The sequence below is a fragment of the Jaminaea rosea genome (assembly GCF_003144245.1).
Source record: "Jaminaea rosea strain MCA 5214 unplaced genomic scaffold BDZ90scaffold_1, whole genome shotgun sequence".
Taxonomy (NCBI): domain Eukaryota; kingdom Fungi; phylum Basidiomycota; class Exobasidiomycetes; order Microstromatales; genus Jaminaea; species Jaminaea rosea.
Window position 1 is genome coordinate 442,786 of NW_020289975.1, and position 14,161 is coordinate 456,946.

At 59.0% G+C, this 14,161-nt stretch overlaps 7 protein-coding genes across 7 annotated transcripts; 4 read left to right on the forward strand and 3 right to left on the reverse strand.

The window, feature by feature from the left end:
- Positions 1–47: 47 nt before the first annotated feature.
- BDZ90DRAFT_229090 (hypothetical protein) lies at positions 48–1,413 on the forward strand. Its single transcript, XM_025504907.1, has 2 exons — positions 48–828; positions 905–1,413. The coding sequence occupies exons 1-2, from the start codon at positions 87–89 to the stop codon at positions 1,375–1,377; spliced, it is 1,215 nt and encodes a 404-aa protein (XP_025364668.1). The 5' UTR covers positions 48–86; the 3' UTR covers positions 1,378–1,413.
- A 206-nt stretch (positions 1,414–1,619) lies between these two features.
- On the forward strand, positions 1,620–2,384 carry BDZ90DRAFT_229092 (UPF0041-domain-containing protein). The gene is made up of 3 exons (XM_025504908.1): positions 1,620–1,689; positions 1,936–2,161; positions 2,254–2,384. The coding sequence occupies exons 1-3, from the start codon at positions 1,662–1,664 to the stop codon at positions 2,324–2,326; spliced, it is 327 nt and encodes a 108-aa protein (XP_025364669.1). The 5' UTR covers positions 1,620–1,661; the 3' UTR covers positions 2,327–2,384.
- Positions 2,346–3,438, reverse strand: BDZ90DRAFT_229093 (hypothetical protein). The gene is made up of 3 exons (XM_025504909.1): positions 3,146–3,438; positions 2,699–3,072; positions 2,346–2,602 (listed from the first exon to the last, which is right to left on the reverse strand). The coding sequence occupies exons 1-3, from the start codon at positions 3,403–3,405 to the stop codon at positions 2,538–2,540; spliced, it is 699 nt and encodes a 232-aa protein (XP_025364670.1). The 5' UTR covers positions 3,406–3,438; the 3' UTR covers positions 2,346–2,537.
- A 159-nt stretch (positions 3,439–3,597) lies between these two features.
- BDZ90DRAFT_229094 (hypothetical protein) lies at positions 3,598–7,336 on the forward strand. Its single transcript, XM_025504910.1, has one exon. It carries the CDS (start codon positions 3,641–3,643, stop codon positions 7,010–7,012), a length of 3,372 nt encoding a protein of 1,123 aa, XP_025364671.1. The 5' UTR covers positions 3,598–3,640; the 3' UTR covers positions 7,013–7,336.
- A 1,535-nt stretch (positions 7,337–8,871) lies between these two features.
- On the reverse strand, positions 8,872–9,539 carry BDZ90DRAFT_3795 (hypothetical protein). The gene has a single exon (XM_025509535.1). It carries the CDS (start codon positions 9,417–9,419, stop codon positions 9,015–9,017), a length of 405 nt encoding a protein of 134 aa, XP_025364672.1. The 5' UTR covers positions 9,420–9,539; the 3' UTR covers positions 8,872–9,014.
- A 654-nt stretch (positions 9,540–10,193) lies between these two features.
- Positions 10,194–13,156, forward strand: BDZ90DRAFT_229096 (HCP-like protein). Its single transcript, XM_025504911.1, has one exon. The coding sequence runs from the start codon at positions 10,387–10,389 to the stop codon at positions 12,940–12,942; it is 2,556 nt and encodes an 851-aa protein (XP_025364673.1). The 5' UTR covers positions 10,194–10,386; the 3' UTR covers positions 12,943–13,156.
- A 103-nt stretch (positions 13,157–13,259) lies between these two features.
- On the reverse strand, positions 13,260–13,956 carry BDZ90DRAFT_215719 (hypothetical protein; the record flags this gene model as incomplete). Its single annotated transcript, XM_025504244.1, has 2 exons — positions 13,260–13,567; positions 13,659–13,956. 2 exons carry the CDS (start codon positions 13,954–13,956, stop codon positions 13,260–13,262), a joined length of 606 nt encoding a protein of 201 aa, XP_025364674.1.
- Positions 13,957–14,161: the final 205 nt, after the last annotated feature.

Consider the following 14,161-nt stretch of genomic DNA (forward strand, 5'->3'; position numbering starts at 1 on the left):
GCTTGAGTCTCTCCGTCCGTGCGAGGAACCAACACTTTTCTACGACTGGGCTCACCCTCCAAGCCTCCCCTCCTTCTTCCTCCATGATGAGGACGATCGCTGGTGTAGCAACCACCGTGGGTCGCCTTGTGGCTCCTTGCGCGCTCGCAGGGCCATCAAGATCAGCATATCCTCCTCTGGCACCCTCGATACCACCATCTCCGCTGCGACTTACACCGCCGAGACATCTGTCCACCGGCCCGCAACGACACGATGAAGAGCAACGCAAGCCCTCGATCCCCTCTTCACCTCCTCCCAATGCTCTCACCTCTCACATTACCACTCTAACTAATAGGCTTCGCACCTCTCTCACAACACATCGATCCCGACTCGAGCCCCGTATACGCTCCTCCTTCTCCAACCTCTCAGATCGGTGGAACACCTACAGCGGCTACGCTTCCATCGATCTAGCCAAGCAACGAGTGCACGAAGCAGAGCAGCGCCTTGCATCACTCCGTTCTGATCAACAACAAGTCCGGGAGCGATATGTCTCTGCGGTCTCGCAGCGTGCCTCTTCACAGCGAACGATCAACGACCTCCTCTCCCGGAAAAGCTCATGGAGTGACGAAGACCTCGTCTCCTACACCAAACTGCTGCGCAGTGAGCATGCAGAAAGCAGGGCAGAGGAAGAGGCGCGCGCTGAGTTCGAGGAGGCAGAAAGGAGGGTGGGAAAAGGGTGGGACGAGGTTGTGAAGCGGACGTTGGAGCGATACCATGATGAGCAGGTTTGGTCCGATCGAGTGAGGGAGGTCAGCAGCTACACGCAGCTTGCTGCAGTGGGTCTCAATAGTGAGTTGCAACGCTGATCGTTCAGAGAGGGTCAATCCTCTGACTGACCCTCCCGCTTGCTGATTCGCGCCCACAGTCCTCATCTTCCTCATCGCCATCTTCCTCGTTGAGCCATTCAAGCGCCGCAAGCTCGCCGAAACATTTGAGACTCGTCTTCTTCGGGGGGAGGAGCAAGGCCGTCTGGCGCTCGAAGGAGTGATAGCGCAGTTCGAGCAGAGAGTGGGAGAGGTGTCGGAGAAGTTGGTGAAGCTTGATGGTGGGCAAGAGACTTTGCTGGCGGCTGCTGGTGCTGGTTCAAGGAAAGGCACGAGGGAGGAAAGAATGGATACGAAGGGGAGTGCTACAGTTGTAGCTGCTGCGGACGATGGGCAGGTCACAGTGGAGGGAGCTCTCGAAGGGGAAGATGTGCTGAGTCGAGCTCGTCGTCAGATACGATGGCTCCATACACCGCGCAGCGATGAGGAGAAGGAGCAACGGCGCATTGCTGCTGTTGCAGCTGGAGTTGGAACAATTCTTGGAGGATTGCTTGTCGCATTCTGTTCGAGATAGCCTCCGCAATAGCATAGAAAGTCAAGGTCTGCTGAACATTAGGAAGGTCGTGGTAGTGAGCATCGCGGATAGACAGACACACACAGGCGGCGGAGCAGCGGAGCCTTGTCGGCGTCGGCGCACGAGGGCCGTGTCGCTCAGTCGATTCTTGACTCGCTCCCTCGGACGGACACAGCGACCCGCGTCGACTTGCTTACTTGCTTCTACCCATCACCACCACTCCTCCCTGATATCAGACAAAGATGGCAGCAGCAGGAGCGGGATCAAGCCGCTTTCAGGCATTCATGAACCACCCTGCGGGGCCTAGGACGGGTGAGTTTGCGTTGCGATGATTTGAATTGGCCTAAGGCGAGATGAAGAGTTGCGGAGGAAAGGGAGCGATGAGCTTACTGCGCCGCATCCTGCGATGGACGGTCCCTATCGATGACGAGCTATGTTACTGACCATATGCCAATCCCTCTGCCTTCGCCATCATTGCCGCTATCGACTCCCTGCTGCCACATCCTCTCTCATGAACACCCTCGATCCTCTTTGGCCGCATGTCCTCCGCTCGCTCAGTCTTCTTCTGGGCCCCCATCATGAAGTGGTGCCTCGTCGCCGCTGGGATCAAGGATCTCTCTCGCCCACCAGAGAAGCTTTCCGTTTCTCAAAACATTGCTCTGGCAGCTACGGGCATGATCTGGGTTCGCTACTCCCTCATCATCACGCCTAGGAATGTCAACTTGGCCGCTGTCAACTTCTTCGTGGGGGCGACCGGAATGGTACAGCTTTACAGGATTTGGGAGTGAGTGTGGCATCAGACGTGGTCAGCATATGCGGTGAAAAGACCTGAATTGCTGACACCCCGTTCCCTTCACTCTCGCTCGCGCTTCGCAGCCAACGCCGTAACCAGGCGGCTACACCCGTGCAGGCGGCCATTCAGCAGGAGCAGGCGCAGAAGTCGTCGTAGTCAGCCTATGCGGGACGCTGCTGCTTGTATCTGTATATTTTGGTCGAGGCGAATCAACATATTCACACACATTGAGGCATTTTGTGCCGCGTCCATCCACACAAGCATGACGATGCTGAAGCGAGTACAAGTACATTTTCGGCGAGGCGAGGATATGGGAAGGCGAAGACATGATAACGGGAGGGGGGATACGGCAAGCGTATGCGCCCGTCTACTTGAAAAGGATGATGAGGGCCATGAGAATGACGATGAGTCCAAAGAGGGCGCATAGGGAGCCTACGTGATGTGGGAGGTCCGATGGGGGACGTCAGCGGTCAGATCTTGCCAGCGTCTCTTCCCGAACACTTGATCACCGCCCTCTCCTACACTCACCATGCTCTCTTACCCCTCTGCTGACCTTCTGCAACTGCCCTCCTGCCCTCCCCAGCCTCAGCCCCGTCCTTTCTACATCTCCGTCGAGATCCTCCAGCAACTCGCCCTGTAGCTCGAGCTCTTCGTTCATTCTCATGCCCAACTCGTGCTGTCGACCGATTGAGAGGGAGAGAGCGTCGAGCTGTGTGTCTTGGTCGTCAAAGATGCGACGCTGTGCTTGAAGGAGGGCGGTATTGTCCTGCGAAGGCTTCGGCGCGAGAGGGTCGGACGGGGAGTCGTCCTGATACGGCTCGTCGTCGCTATGCTGTTTTGATTGCTTCGGAGCGGGTGTCGGCGGTGCTGGTGGTTCTGATAGTGCTGTCAAGATTGGATGGCTGCGAAGGTATGAATGCTCGTACGTCGGTCAGCCTGGATGTATGCTCCACCACCTAGACCCTCGAGGCTCACCTGTCCCTGGCCTGCACAAGCACCTTGCGTCCATCCTCGTCTCTCTCCAACGCCTCCTGGATTCTCTCCCACTTCATTCTTACGTCCTTCTGCTCATCCTGCCCACCACCGCTACGCTCGACTGCTTTGGCGAAGGAGTCGATCTGTCGTTTGAGGGTGCGATGTAAGCTGGGTGGGATCGTCGCGCTAGGCGCTTGAAGGAGGGAGGATCGCTCGTGAAGGGTGGAGAGAAGGGTCGTGTAGGCGTGTGAGAGGGCCATGCGGCTGTGATGCTGATGATTATGATGATGAGAGTCGGGACGAAAGGAGGCCGTAAGATGAGAGGATGCGGACAGACGGGCGGGATGAAGGCATCGAGGCGCCGTTGCGACGTCGAGGTCAGTTGGACTGGACGCACCAGCCACCCTCGGCAGTCGGGTCGAGGGAGCAACTCACCCTTCGCTGTTGCCTTCCCTTCATTTCCCGCATCATCACCTATCGCCTTACGTTGCAGTGATGGCCATCGATTCGCAAACTCTACACCTGCAGCGAGGCTTCCTTGAGCTCAATCACATCACACCAGCAGTCGTAGCTCAGCTGCTCAATCCACTGGCGCAGCACCAGCCGCAATGGGTCGCCCTCGCTGTCCTTCAATGCTTCACCAACTTGCAGCGAGCCAGTCACGTCTCGAGCATCGAGGCAGCAGACTCTTTGCTGCAGGTCGGCATACAAGCGGCATCGTCACCTTCCTCACAGCCTTCCTCATCTTCCTCCTCATCGCCCTCGCCCAACGTACATGGCGTCCTCTCCTCCGCCTCCTCGTCCCTCAAAGCGTTCCAGAAGACAGGCATGGCCGTCCATCTTCAAGAGGCCGCGTCATCGGCTCAGTCACTACACGACGAGGAAGAAGACGAGGATTCAGCATGGTTTGACACCAAGCGGTCCCAGACTCCCTCTCCCGCTCTACCAGCATCAGCGCCGTCAATTCACCTGGCTAGCCTCCTCGTCAGCCTTGCCAGACCGCGCAAGACAGCATTGCTTCTCGCGCCATACCCTCCGCGTCTAGTCGTGTGGCTGAGGGCAATCAATATGGAGACTTTCGCTAAAGTAATCTGGCCAGAGCGTTACAAGATTATCGAGGCCAGCTTGAGACATCTAGCCATTGCGGATGGGCGGCTTGATGATCTCGTTGCTGCTCGTCTTCTTCCAAGGCTGGACGGCGATGATGTTTGGCATGAGCTGCTCAAGGGTGGTCTGAATCAAGAAGAAATTACTCGCATTCCTGAATGGTACCTCAACCAGGCGCGTAGCCTTGATGCCCGATATCAAGCTACACAGCTCGCCCTGGAGCTTGTCCAAGTCGGAATGGCCGTTGCTCCTGCAGGTGGAGACGACGACACCGCTGCTGCGCTGAGAAGGCTTTATGATCAGCTCGAGACGTCGCAATGCTTCGGCAGACAGCAGGAAGGCAGCGTCGACACCAACCTCTCGCGCGATCCAGCCTCTGTCATCTGCGAAGGGCTGGCAGCTGGCATCCTAGTAGGCGGCGAAGGGCTCAAGCGAGCCCTGCGCTTCGCCTGCTCAGCGTCGAGGCAGTCACAAGATACGCTCATACGGCAGGTTTGCTGGAAGATGGCGGAACGTAGAGAGACAGAGGCGATGCCGAGCTTCTTGGACTCTGTCCAAGCTAGCCATGAGGAGCGCCTCCGCATTGGCCTTGCCATCCTTTTGAGGGCAACTTCGACGCACGATGTCAAAGGTCTGGAGGCTCTGCTCGTTCAGCCACTACCGTCGTCATCCGCCTTGGAACATCTGTCAGACAAGATGCGCAGGCACTTTCCTCGAGACAAGCATGCACCATTGCCTACGTCAGAAGAGCTCTTCCAAGCCTTTGTCTCTGTCGAAGATCTCACAATACTCGTGCAACGCAGCCAGCTTTATCTTCAAGCACTGGCTCAGACCCGCCTGCGCCAGCTGTTCTCCGCAGCAGCGCCCTATCGACTCATTACGGCGACCACAGCCGAGGACCAATCAGACGTCCTGAAAAGCTGCCTGTCAGATCGGCATCCAGGTACAACCTCATCGCCGCAAGAGTGGCTCACCCTCCACTCCGCGCTTCTCTCCCTCTGCGGCAGCCCAGCGCAACTCCTCAATGCTCTGACCCCCGCCATCGTCTCGAGCTTATTGATCCGAGCGGCTCTCAAATTTGCACCGCACGAAGCAGCACAAAGCCTGATTGAGCAGGCCATCGAGTCGCCTTCCTCCCTCCAGCCCGATGAAATCGACTCTCTCTTGATTCAAGCTGCACGCGACATCATAGATCGAGCTACCGGGGGTCGAGCTGGGGTGGCGGATCTCAAGCGGGCGAGGCAAATTCTCTCCCTCACTCCTTCCTCGCAAACCTCTCCAATCCCAGCATCCCTCCTCTTCCTCAACTCCGTTCTCCGGCTAATGCAGCTCTCTCAACCTCTGCCATCCGCTCTACACGCTTCCGTCACAATGACCCCTCTGGAGATCCGACTGGCGAGCGACAAGCTGGATATTGTGAGGAGATGGCTGAGCGCGGGGTTGGATGCTGGTGTATGGCGAAGGAGAAATGATGTACTAGAGACAGCGATAGGGCTGTGCGAGGGAAGTGAGACAGGAGCCGTAGGGGAGCCTCTGGGCGACGAGGACAAGAATAGCAAGTCTGCGAAGGCCAGTTCAACGGTATCGCGCACATCGCGATCCAAGGAGTCCATCCGCGTCAAGGTGCTTGCCATGCTCGCCGAGGCGGCCATGTCTCACAGCGACATCTCTGCCACGGGCGAGAGTCTGGACGAAATGCAAGCTGCCCTCAAGGTGGTGCAGAGAAGGGCAAAGCGGGCTTCTACTCCTGCGGCAGGTGGCCAAGGCGACACAATTCTGCTTAAGGAAGCCGCTGCGGCGGAGGAGACGGCCTGGACCACCTTATTCGCCATGAGCAAGCATCCCAACGCCATCAGCGGCGATGGTGAAGCAAGACAACGTCGCAAGCAATGGCTCGGCGAAGCCATATCCCTCTGCCCGCCCGAGCGTCTCTCTGAGCTACTCAAGCGCTGGACGGCCATGGTGTCCGAGGATGGAGAAGAGGAGGCTGCGGACGCAGATATCATGGGAGCGGTGATTGCAGGCTTGCCTGGCCACACTGCAGGCAGCAAGGGTGCTACCAGCAGCGCTTCGGCAGCCCAGGCTGTGCAGGGGCTTGGAGCGGGCGTATTCAGCTTGGCGGCTGCCGCAGTGAATACTACGGCGTGGTCCCTGTCGCCGTCGTTGGGCACGGCTGCCCTTCCCTCCGCTTCAAGTGGGGCCTCCAGCTACAGTCCTGCCACCGCAACGGCAGCTCTGGGTTCAGGTGCTGGTGGAGCGTTAGGAAACGCCCTATCCTCACTTGCGGGGCATGGACATCGATTCCGCAGTGGTCTGTGGGGCGTGGCGAGTGCAGCGGCGGCCCCTGCACAGGCTGTGGACTCCTCACCTTCCTTGGCAGCGGAGAGAGAGCTTCAGCCGCCCTCTGTCAGCGCTGCTACCGGCAACAATCCTTCTCCTGCGCCGCGTACAGCTGCTTCCCTCTTCGATGACTTCGGTCCTCCTGATGCTAGTCGGGCAGGGCGCAGAATAAGCAGCGATGATCCCTCCGCCTCAGCAGCTCGTTCATCCTCCCCTTCCGTGGCAAACCCATTCGCCTCCTACCTCGATCCGGCTGAGAGGGCTGCTAGGGCTGCTAGAGGTTTCTTGGGAGGCGGCAGGGCGACCTCGTCTTCTTCAGCGGAAGCAGGGGCGGCGGGCGGTGGTGGTTGGTCGGCTCTGGGTAGCAGAGGGATGAATTGGTTAGTCGGAGAGGAGGCAGGGGATGGGCACAGTAGATAATAATTCTGAGGTGGGCGGTACAGTCATGGGTGCGCAGCTTAGTTGACTGCGGAACTGTGGTTATGTGGCGAATTGAAGGACGGTCGTCGGTGACGAGTCGTCGGTCGGCCTACCGCCCTTGCTCGCTCGCTCGCACCGTCACGGTGCAAAGGCGTGAATGCTCGTTAGCGGTACAGAATAGCATTGAGACGCCCACTTTACAATTACCTCTTACCCACTGCCCTTGTTGTTGATCCGCAGGTGCCGATCCTTCAGCAACGATCGAGGAAGCGGTGAACGCTGGTGTTGCTATCGATGCAGTGTTGATTTTCGCCTTGATTTCGGAGCAATGCAGAGGGTGAGACAAGCACTATGATCTGCAGCGGCGGTAGACTTCCCGTGACCACCATCGTTGTTGCCCTAACGTCCTCCCGCTCGGAGATGAGCATGAATGGCTCACGAAAGCAATCGAATCTCGCACAGCCCACGGCCCGTATCTCGGTCCTTATCCGGCCTCGTCGCCGTCACTGTCGCCTTTCGTGCGTCCCAAATGGAGCGAGATGGCGCAAAGTTGACGAGTCGATTAAGGCATACTCGGGCGGGCGAGTGGATGAGGCGAGGGCGACGGCGGGACGTGAGCTTGCCGCAATCCATGGAGAAGAGGGACCGGACTCTCCTCCGACTTGCCCGCTCGACCACTTCGATGGCTCCGTCCGCATCGACCTGCTTGATGGGCGCGGTTGAGTGTCACTGAACTGAGAAGTTGTGACTGCCCAGTAGACGGAGACGCCGAGGCGCGATAATCATTTCTTCCTCGCCTCCTTTTTAACTTCACTACCATCCTTGCCCATTCGATGCCTTCCGACGATCCCCTACGAAGACTCATCCTCCCCATTGTCCCCTGTCGCTAGGTAGCTAACTACTCAGCTCAGCCACACACACTGCCTACTCCGAATCCGCGCTCCTTCATCGATCATCAACCGACGCCCAGCTCCCCCTGATCCGAAGAAGGCTTGCGCATCGACACTACCGGCACGCTGAGTCACAATCAGACGCCCGCGGCCAGTCAGTAGCTCTTGTCTCTCCCTTGTGCTCAGCAGCCGCAGCGGCCGTGATCGACGGAGCTTGAAGCGCCGCAACCGTACACGCGACGGCTCATCACGTACCGCAGACCCCCTTTGACACCACTTGGCGGCCGTTCATAATAGCTCTTCCGAGCACCTCGATTTCCAGGGGTTGACGCTGCCAAGAACGTCCGATCAAGCAGGCAAGCAGGCAGGCAAGCAAGCAAGCAAGCAACGACGTCGACGTGTAGGAGCTCCGCAGCTGCCGTTGCTACCAGCCTCCGCCCTCTCCTGTTCATGCCTTGCGCCGCCTCAGGCTGAGCAATTGACCTCCGCCGGATCCAATAAGGTCACCCGAAGCCTTTTCGCTAGAACCCAACGAGCGCGGCCGTGCCCCCGTTGCCCCCATCAAGCCCACTTCCCCTTTCAACAGCTTTGATCTCTACTTCTCCTTCGCTCAATGGTCCTCGTCTCAAAGTTGATCACTAGCATGCCAACCCCAGGCGAACACTCGTACTGGAGCTTGGCACGCATCAACACCGCTGCCGGACAATTCTCTGATCCTACGGCTGGGGCTGCGATGCTGGGCGAGACTCAATGCGAGAGCGCTATCAGTAGCACGAGCAGTCCTGGGCCGCCTTGTCAGCGTGAGTTGCTCACGTCGGTGCGCCTCATCATCATGCCAGGGGATGGAGAGGGGCTGCTCGGCGAGAGTACCGAGGGCGATGGTGCTGAGCAGGCTACTGGTGGGCTCGCAGTCGATACAAGGGTCCGCGCACAACAAGCGGGCAAGAAGTGGATGCTCTTGATCAACACGACAGCAGAGGACGAGGGTCACGGCTGGTACGTATGCTAGATGCTCATGGCGGAGCTGAGGCACACTGCTGACTTGCACCACGTTGGGCCACATCTCTGTGCAGGCTCTACAGCGTCGAAGAGGTCCCTCCGAGCTCGGGCAACTATCGTCGCACCACGCGACCCCTACTACAGCCTATCGAGGATATGGTCTGCTCGATTATCTCTCTCCGTCCTGGTCCCACGACTCTGTGGACTGCGCAACATCTGCACCATCTATTGGACAACGAGGTGCAGCTGCCCGACGTCGTGCTGTCCGAGACGGCGCAGGACTGGTGCTTGGACGTCATTTTCAAGCTCGAGAGCGAAGGATACCTAGAGAGCGGGCAAGCAATCAGGCTGCAGGATATCAAGGACTGACGGGCGTGGAAGAGCATTGCGAGCAGGCCTGGCAGCAAGATCGGGTGGTAGCACAGAAGCATCGCCCGTACGGCTGGGCAGCACGTGCGCCCATCGGCATCACCAAGCATGATAAGCAAAGCGAGGCTGACAGGTATCGGTCTCAACATGCGCCTACGATTTTCGAAAGGCTTCCCAGCATCATCATCATCATCATCATCATCATCATCATCATCATCATCATCATCATCATCATCATCATCACCGTCCCCTCGCGGCCGCGCTCGACGCGACAGCGACCGGCCGGAATATATCAAGCATCTCGATGCCAATTGGGCTTTCTCTCATCATCACTACCATTGATTTCCGGGTCACAGGGTCCGACGCTGGCGCCTGGACGTCCAAATTTCGCTATGTCATCATCATCGAAGCCAATAGAGCAGGTCTCAAGCGGGAGTCATGCCCGCTAGTCTCACCACATCGTGTTACCACTCCACTTCTCAAGCTACCGAGCAGTGAATTCTGTCGCGAGTTCCAGTTGTCATCGTCGCTTCCACGCGCTGTCTCTGACTCGTCTTGCACAGAAGAGATGCTGGCCATCTTGTCCTGATCAATCCCATCCTCATCGTCACCGTTTGCCTGCCCGTCGCTGTCGCCGATGTCGTGTCGTCCAGAATTGGCCTTCCCCCCTCTCCCCTCGCCTTACTTCACCGCCCTGCGTGGTACATCGGCGGCCGAGTGGACGCAGCGGCTCAGCCCACGCCGTCGCCCCGCCGGCCTATGGCAGCAAAGGCAAGACTTGGCGCATAGAGCTGTGAGCCCGTTCCGCCCTGCAGAGTAGCAGACGATGCAACACAGGACGCCTGGCGCAAGCCTCGCCTACGAGTGGGCTGTGGGCGGTGTGCGGGTGGTGGAGTTGATCGATGCTCAAGTGCTCATCTCTATTCTTTTCTCTCCCTGTCAGCCATCCCACGACCACCCATACGGATCTTTAGTCGAAGACTGTTGTTCCACGACATCTAGCAGCGAGCAACAGCAACAGCAGCTCTTGCCCTCATCCTCATCGCAACCCATCTTCCTGCCTCTGCTCCATCCTCTCCCGCCCCCGTGCGCGCAGACGCCGCCGCCTTCGCCGCCATGTCAGGTGCAGTGCCCTTCGGATTCGGCCAGGATGGGTCGCCCTTTCCACCTCATCCTACTCGACAGCCAAACGGCAATGGCAACGCAAAGCCGCATAAGGCCACAGCGACAGCATCAGCTCCTGCTCCTCGACCTCCACCGCTGCCTCAGGGTGCACATCAGCAAGAGATGCAATGGCGCAAGCAGAATGGCTATCCTGTGCAGCCCTCTTATCCCTCACAGTCCTTCGCCCCTGGCCAGCTTATCATCCCGCCTCAGCAGAAGCAGAGGGCCAGCAGCTTCAGCCCCATCTCTCCTGGCGCTGCACCCTTCGCAGCTGGACCCAGGCATCCTTCCCAAGGCTACTCGACGCAGCTCAAGCCTGGTCAGCCTGTCGACATGCCGCCTGGAGGATACTATCGCTCAGCCAGTGTCGGCCCACCACAGCATCAGCAACACCAGCATCAAGGTTACGCTGGCGGCGGCGGCGGCGGCGGCGGTCACTTCCAGTCGCGGTCCTACGATGATCGACCACCAGCGCCACTCCCGCCTCCCCCTCTTCCGCATCCCTCTTCGTCCTACCACGCAGCTGCACCGATGCCACAGCCTCGACGAGCTAGCAATAATCACGCTGCGCCGCCCCCTGCGGCCACACTCGTCAAAGAAGCGCGTCGCAGCAGCGCAGACGCGACGGGAGCTCCCGTCCTCGCCATGCCCCTCACCGACATGGAGACGCTCACCGCTCGCCGTGAGAAGGCCCTCGCAGCCAACCTCGAATCGATGAAGCTCGATTGGGCTCGTCTCGTCGTCCGCTACGTTGAGCGGGTCCACGCAGACGCTATCAGCCTGACGGACCCCACGCTCATTCGCTACGTCGACGAGGCAATGGCCGTCATCAACCGCCGCGCTTCTTCTTCCTCTCCAGATGCTCTGGGACTCTATATGCGCGGCGACCTGCGAGCATCAGGCAAATTCCCTTCGTATCACCGCAAAGACCCGAAGAATGCCTTCAACGACTTTGAGCTCTCCGGCCGACTTGGCCATGCAGCCAGCTGGTTCCGCATTGGTCAGGACTACGAGCATCTCGATGACCCTGCACGCGCTCGTGAGGCCTACGCCCGTGGGCAGGCCCTGAGAGATGTAGGCTGTATCTACCGCATGGGTATGATGCATTTAATGGGCCAGATTGGCGCAGCGACGGACTATCCGCTCGCCATGTCTCTGCTGAAGGAGGCATCGGAGCTCAGCAACGAAGAGACACCGCAGCCAAGCTACGTTCTGGGCATGCTATTTCACGGCGAGTTCTCGCATATCCCCATCCCTGCGCACCTTTTCAGTCCCATACCAGACCCGGCTCAGCCCCGCGTCCAGCCGACGAAGGAGCGTACAGCCTACCACCTCATTGAGCGGTCCGCTTTCCTTAACTTCGCGCCCGCGCAGTACAAGCTGGGCTGGGCGTACGAGTATGCGCAGCTGGATTGCCCCTTTGATCCTTTGCTGTCCGTGCAGTATTACTCGCTCGCCAGCAAGGGAGGAGAGGTGGAGGCGGACATGGCTGTAAGCAAGTGGTTCCTCTGTGGGGCTGAAGGATGCTTTGACAAGAACGAGAGCCTCGCCTATCTCTTTGCAGAGAAGGCAGCGCGAAGGGGCCTGGCCAGCGCTGAGTTTGCTCTGGCATACTATCACGAGGTCGGCGTCGGGTGTAACAAGGACGTGCCCGCGGCAAAGGGTTGGTACAAGCGGGCTGCGGCGCGGGGTAATGCAGATGCAAAGGAGCGCCTCGAGGCGCTGGAGAAGGACCAGGGGACGACCTTGTCGCGCAGCGAGCATGAGGCACAGTTGGATGTCAGGCTGCAGAGGAAACACACGGCTGCTCAGGCTCTCTCCCAGAAAGAGGGAAGGAAGGCAAGGGATCAACGACAGATGCCCCCAATGCCTACGGGAGGGGCAAGTGGGCAGGAGACGCTCTCGACTGGGTTTGAGCACCTCAATCTCAAGAATCAGGGAGGAGGTGGCCAGCAGCAGACCGCAGCTAAGCCACCGCGAGACGTCAGGAGAAGGCAGACAATGAGGATGGTCGACGATGCGGCCTCCTGGCGTGGCTTGCCCTCGCGACAGCAGCAGCAGACGCCTGCTCCTCCTCTTCCTCAACAACAGGCGATGCCCATGCCCACACCTCAGCCGTTCCGCGCCACTACACCTCAACCTGCGCCAGCTCGCCAGCCGCCAGCAACCCATATGGCCACCCCTCCTCACCCGCAAGGACGTCGTCCGTCCTCTACCATGTCGCCCGCGCCAGCCCCACCTCAGCCTGGCCCTGCCTCGCACCACCGCATGCCCCCTCCCGCTCCTTTCCCTTCCGGCCCATCGGGACCTAGTCCTGCGCCAAATGCAGCAATGATGGGGCGCCGCAATCCGTCGAGCCAGGGTGGACCCCACCAGCAGGCACCTTCCTCCTCGTCCGCGTCGACATCATCGCCGCCGCGCAAGGATCCACAGAAGTTTGATACCTTTGAGGAGATGGGTTTCGCAAGTAGTGCAGTGGGGAGCGGGAAGGATTGTGTGGTCATGTAGGCGGGACGAGCTGGGAATGGAGGGTGAAGAGGGTAGCAAGGCACTGCATCTGAACATTGACATCTTTATACCTTATCATCTACCTCTTGAGAGCCCTTTTCGCTCAGCCAAACACTGCAATGCAGATGCAAACTTGCCTTCTCTCATTCGGGTTGGTCTTGCGCAAGGCGATGTCGTACGACAGCAAGGAGGCGAGGACTGCGCGCACGATCGCGAATTTGTGTCGTGAGTAATCTCGGGGATATGACTATTACTGGTACAGATTGAAGACCAAGAGCTCCACCGACTCTCCCTCTCTATGCGGACGCTACATCTCACTAGGCACCGAAAGCCCCCCTGGCCTCTGCCATCCACAGATCGTCCCCCAAGCTATGCAAATTGTCCACGACCACTCCCTTTCCCTGCGCCTTGATCTCCTCCGTACCCAGCTTGAGCCTCCCTATCGCCAAAGCATGCTCCTTGCCCTGCGCCAGGACAACTACCGGCGCGTCTTTGGGGAGGGCTTCAGAGCTGTCTGGTAGCCTGCCACCCGCCGAGACAAGGCCGGGAGCCATGATATTTGCTCCGGAGAGGAGGAAGCGGATCGCACCTCGGTCGACTCGAATAGTGGGAAGGAGATTGGGGTCTGCGGCGATGAGGGCAAAGTCAATGACCGCGAAGGAAGGAGAAGACGAAGACGAAGCAGGTGGAGCATTGTCCGCTGCGCGCCTACTCACATTGATGCACAAGCCTCAAAGTCGGGAAAAAGCTGCCCTCGAAATGCTGCCAGAAGATGGGTCTACCCTGTCTGACGATGAACTGCACATGCTCCCTTGCAAATTTCACCAGGGTGACATCCTCCTTCTTTGGCCAGATTGCCTCGAGCAGCACACCACCATCAGCGCCGAGCGTTGTCGGGTATTGCGCTAGCAGCTTGGCGCGAATTGATCTTTGGACGGACGACTTGAGCGAGGTGGAAGAGGAGATGTCCCCGGAGCCTTTCGAAGTGGCATTGAAGGATTTGAAGAGGGACATTGCCGGGTGATGAGGGGTGTCGGGGAGGTGGAGAGGATGAGGAGTTGAGAACTTCTCAAGGGCGAGGGCGAGTGCATTTCGATGTCGCTCGCTATCCGTGCTCGTCCCCCCCGAGAGCCTCGCGTGGTCTTTGGCGCCCCGCTCGACTGAATGGGCGACGGCGCCGTCGTTGGCTCCGCCAGCCAGCTCGCCAGTCGACGGACGG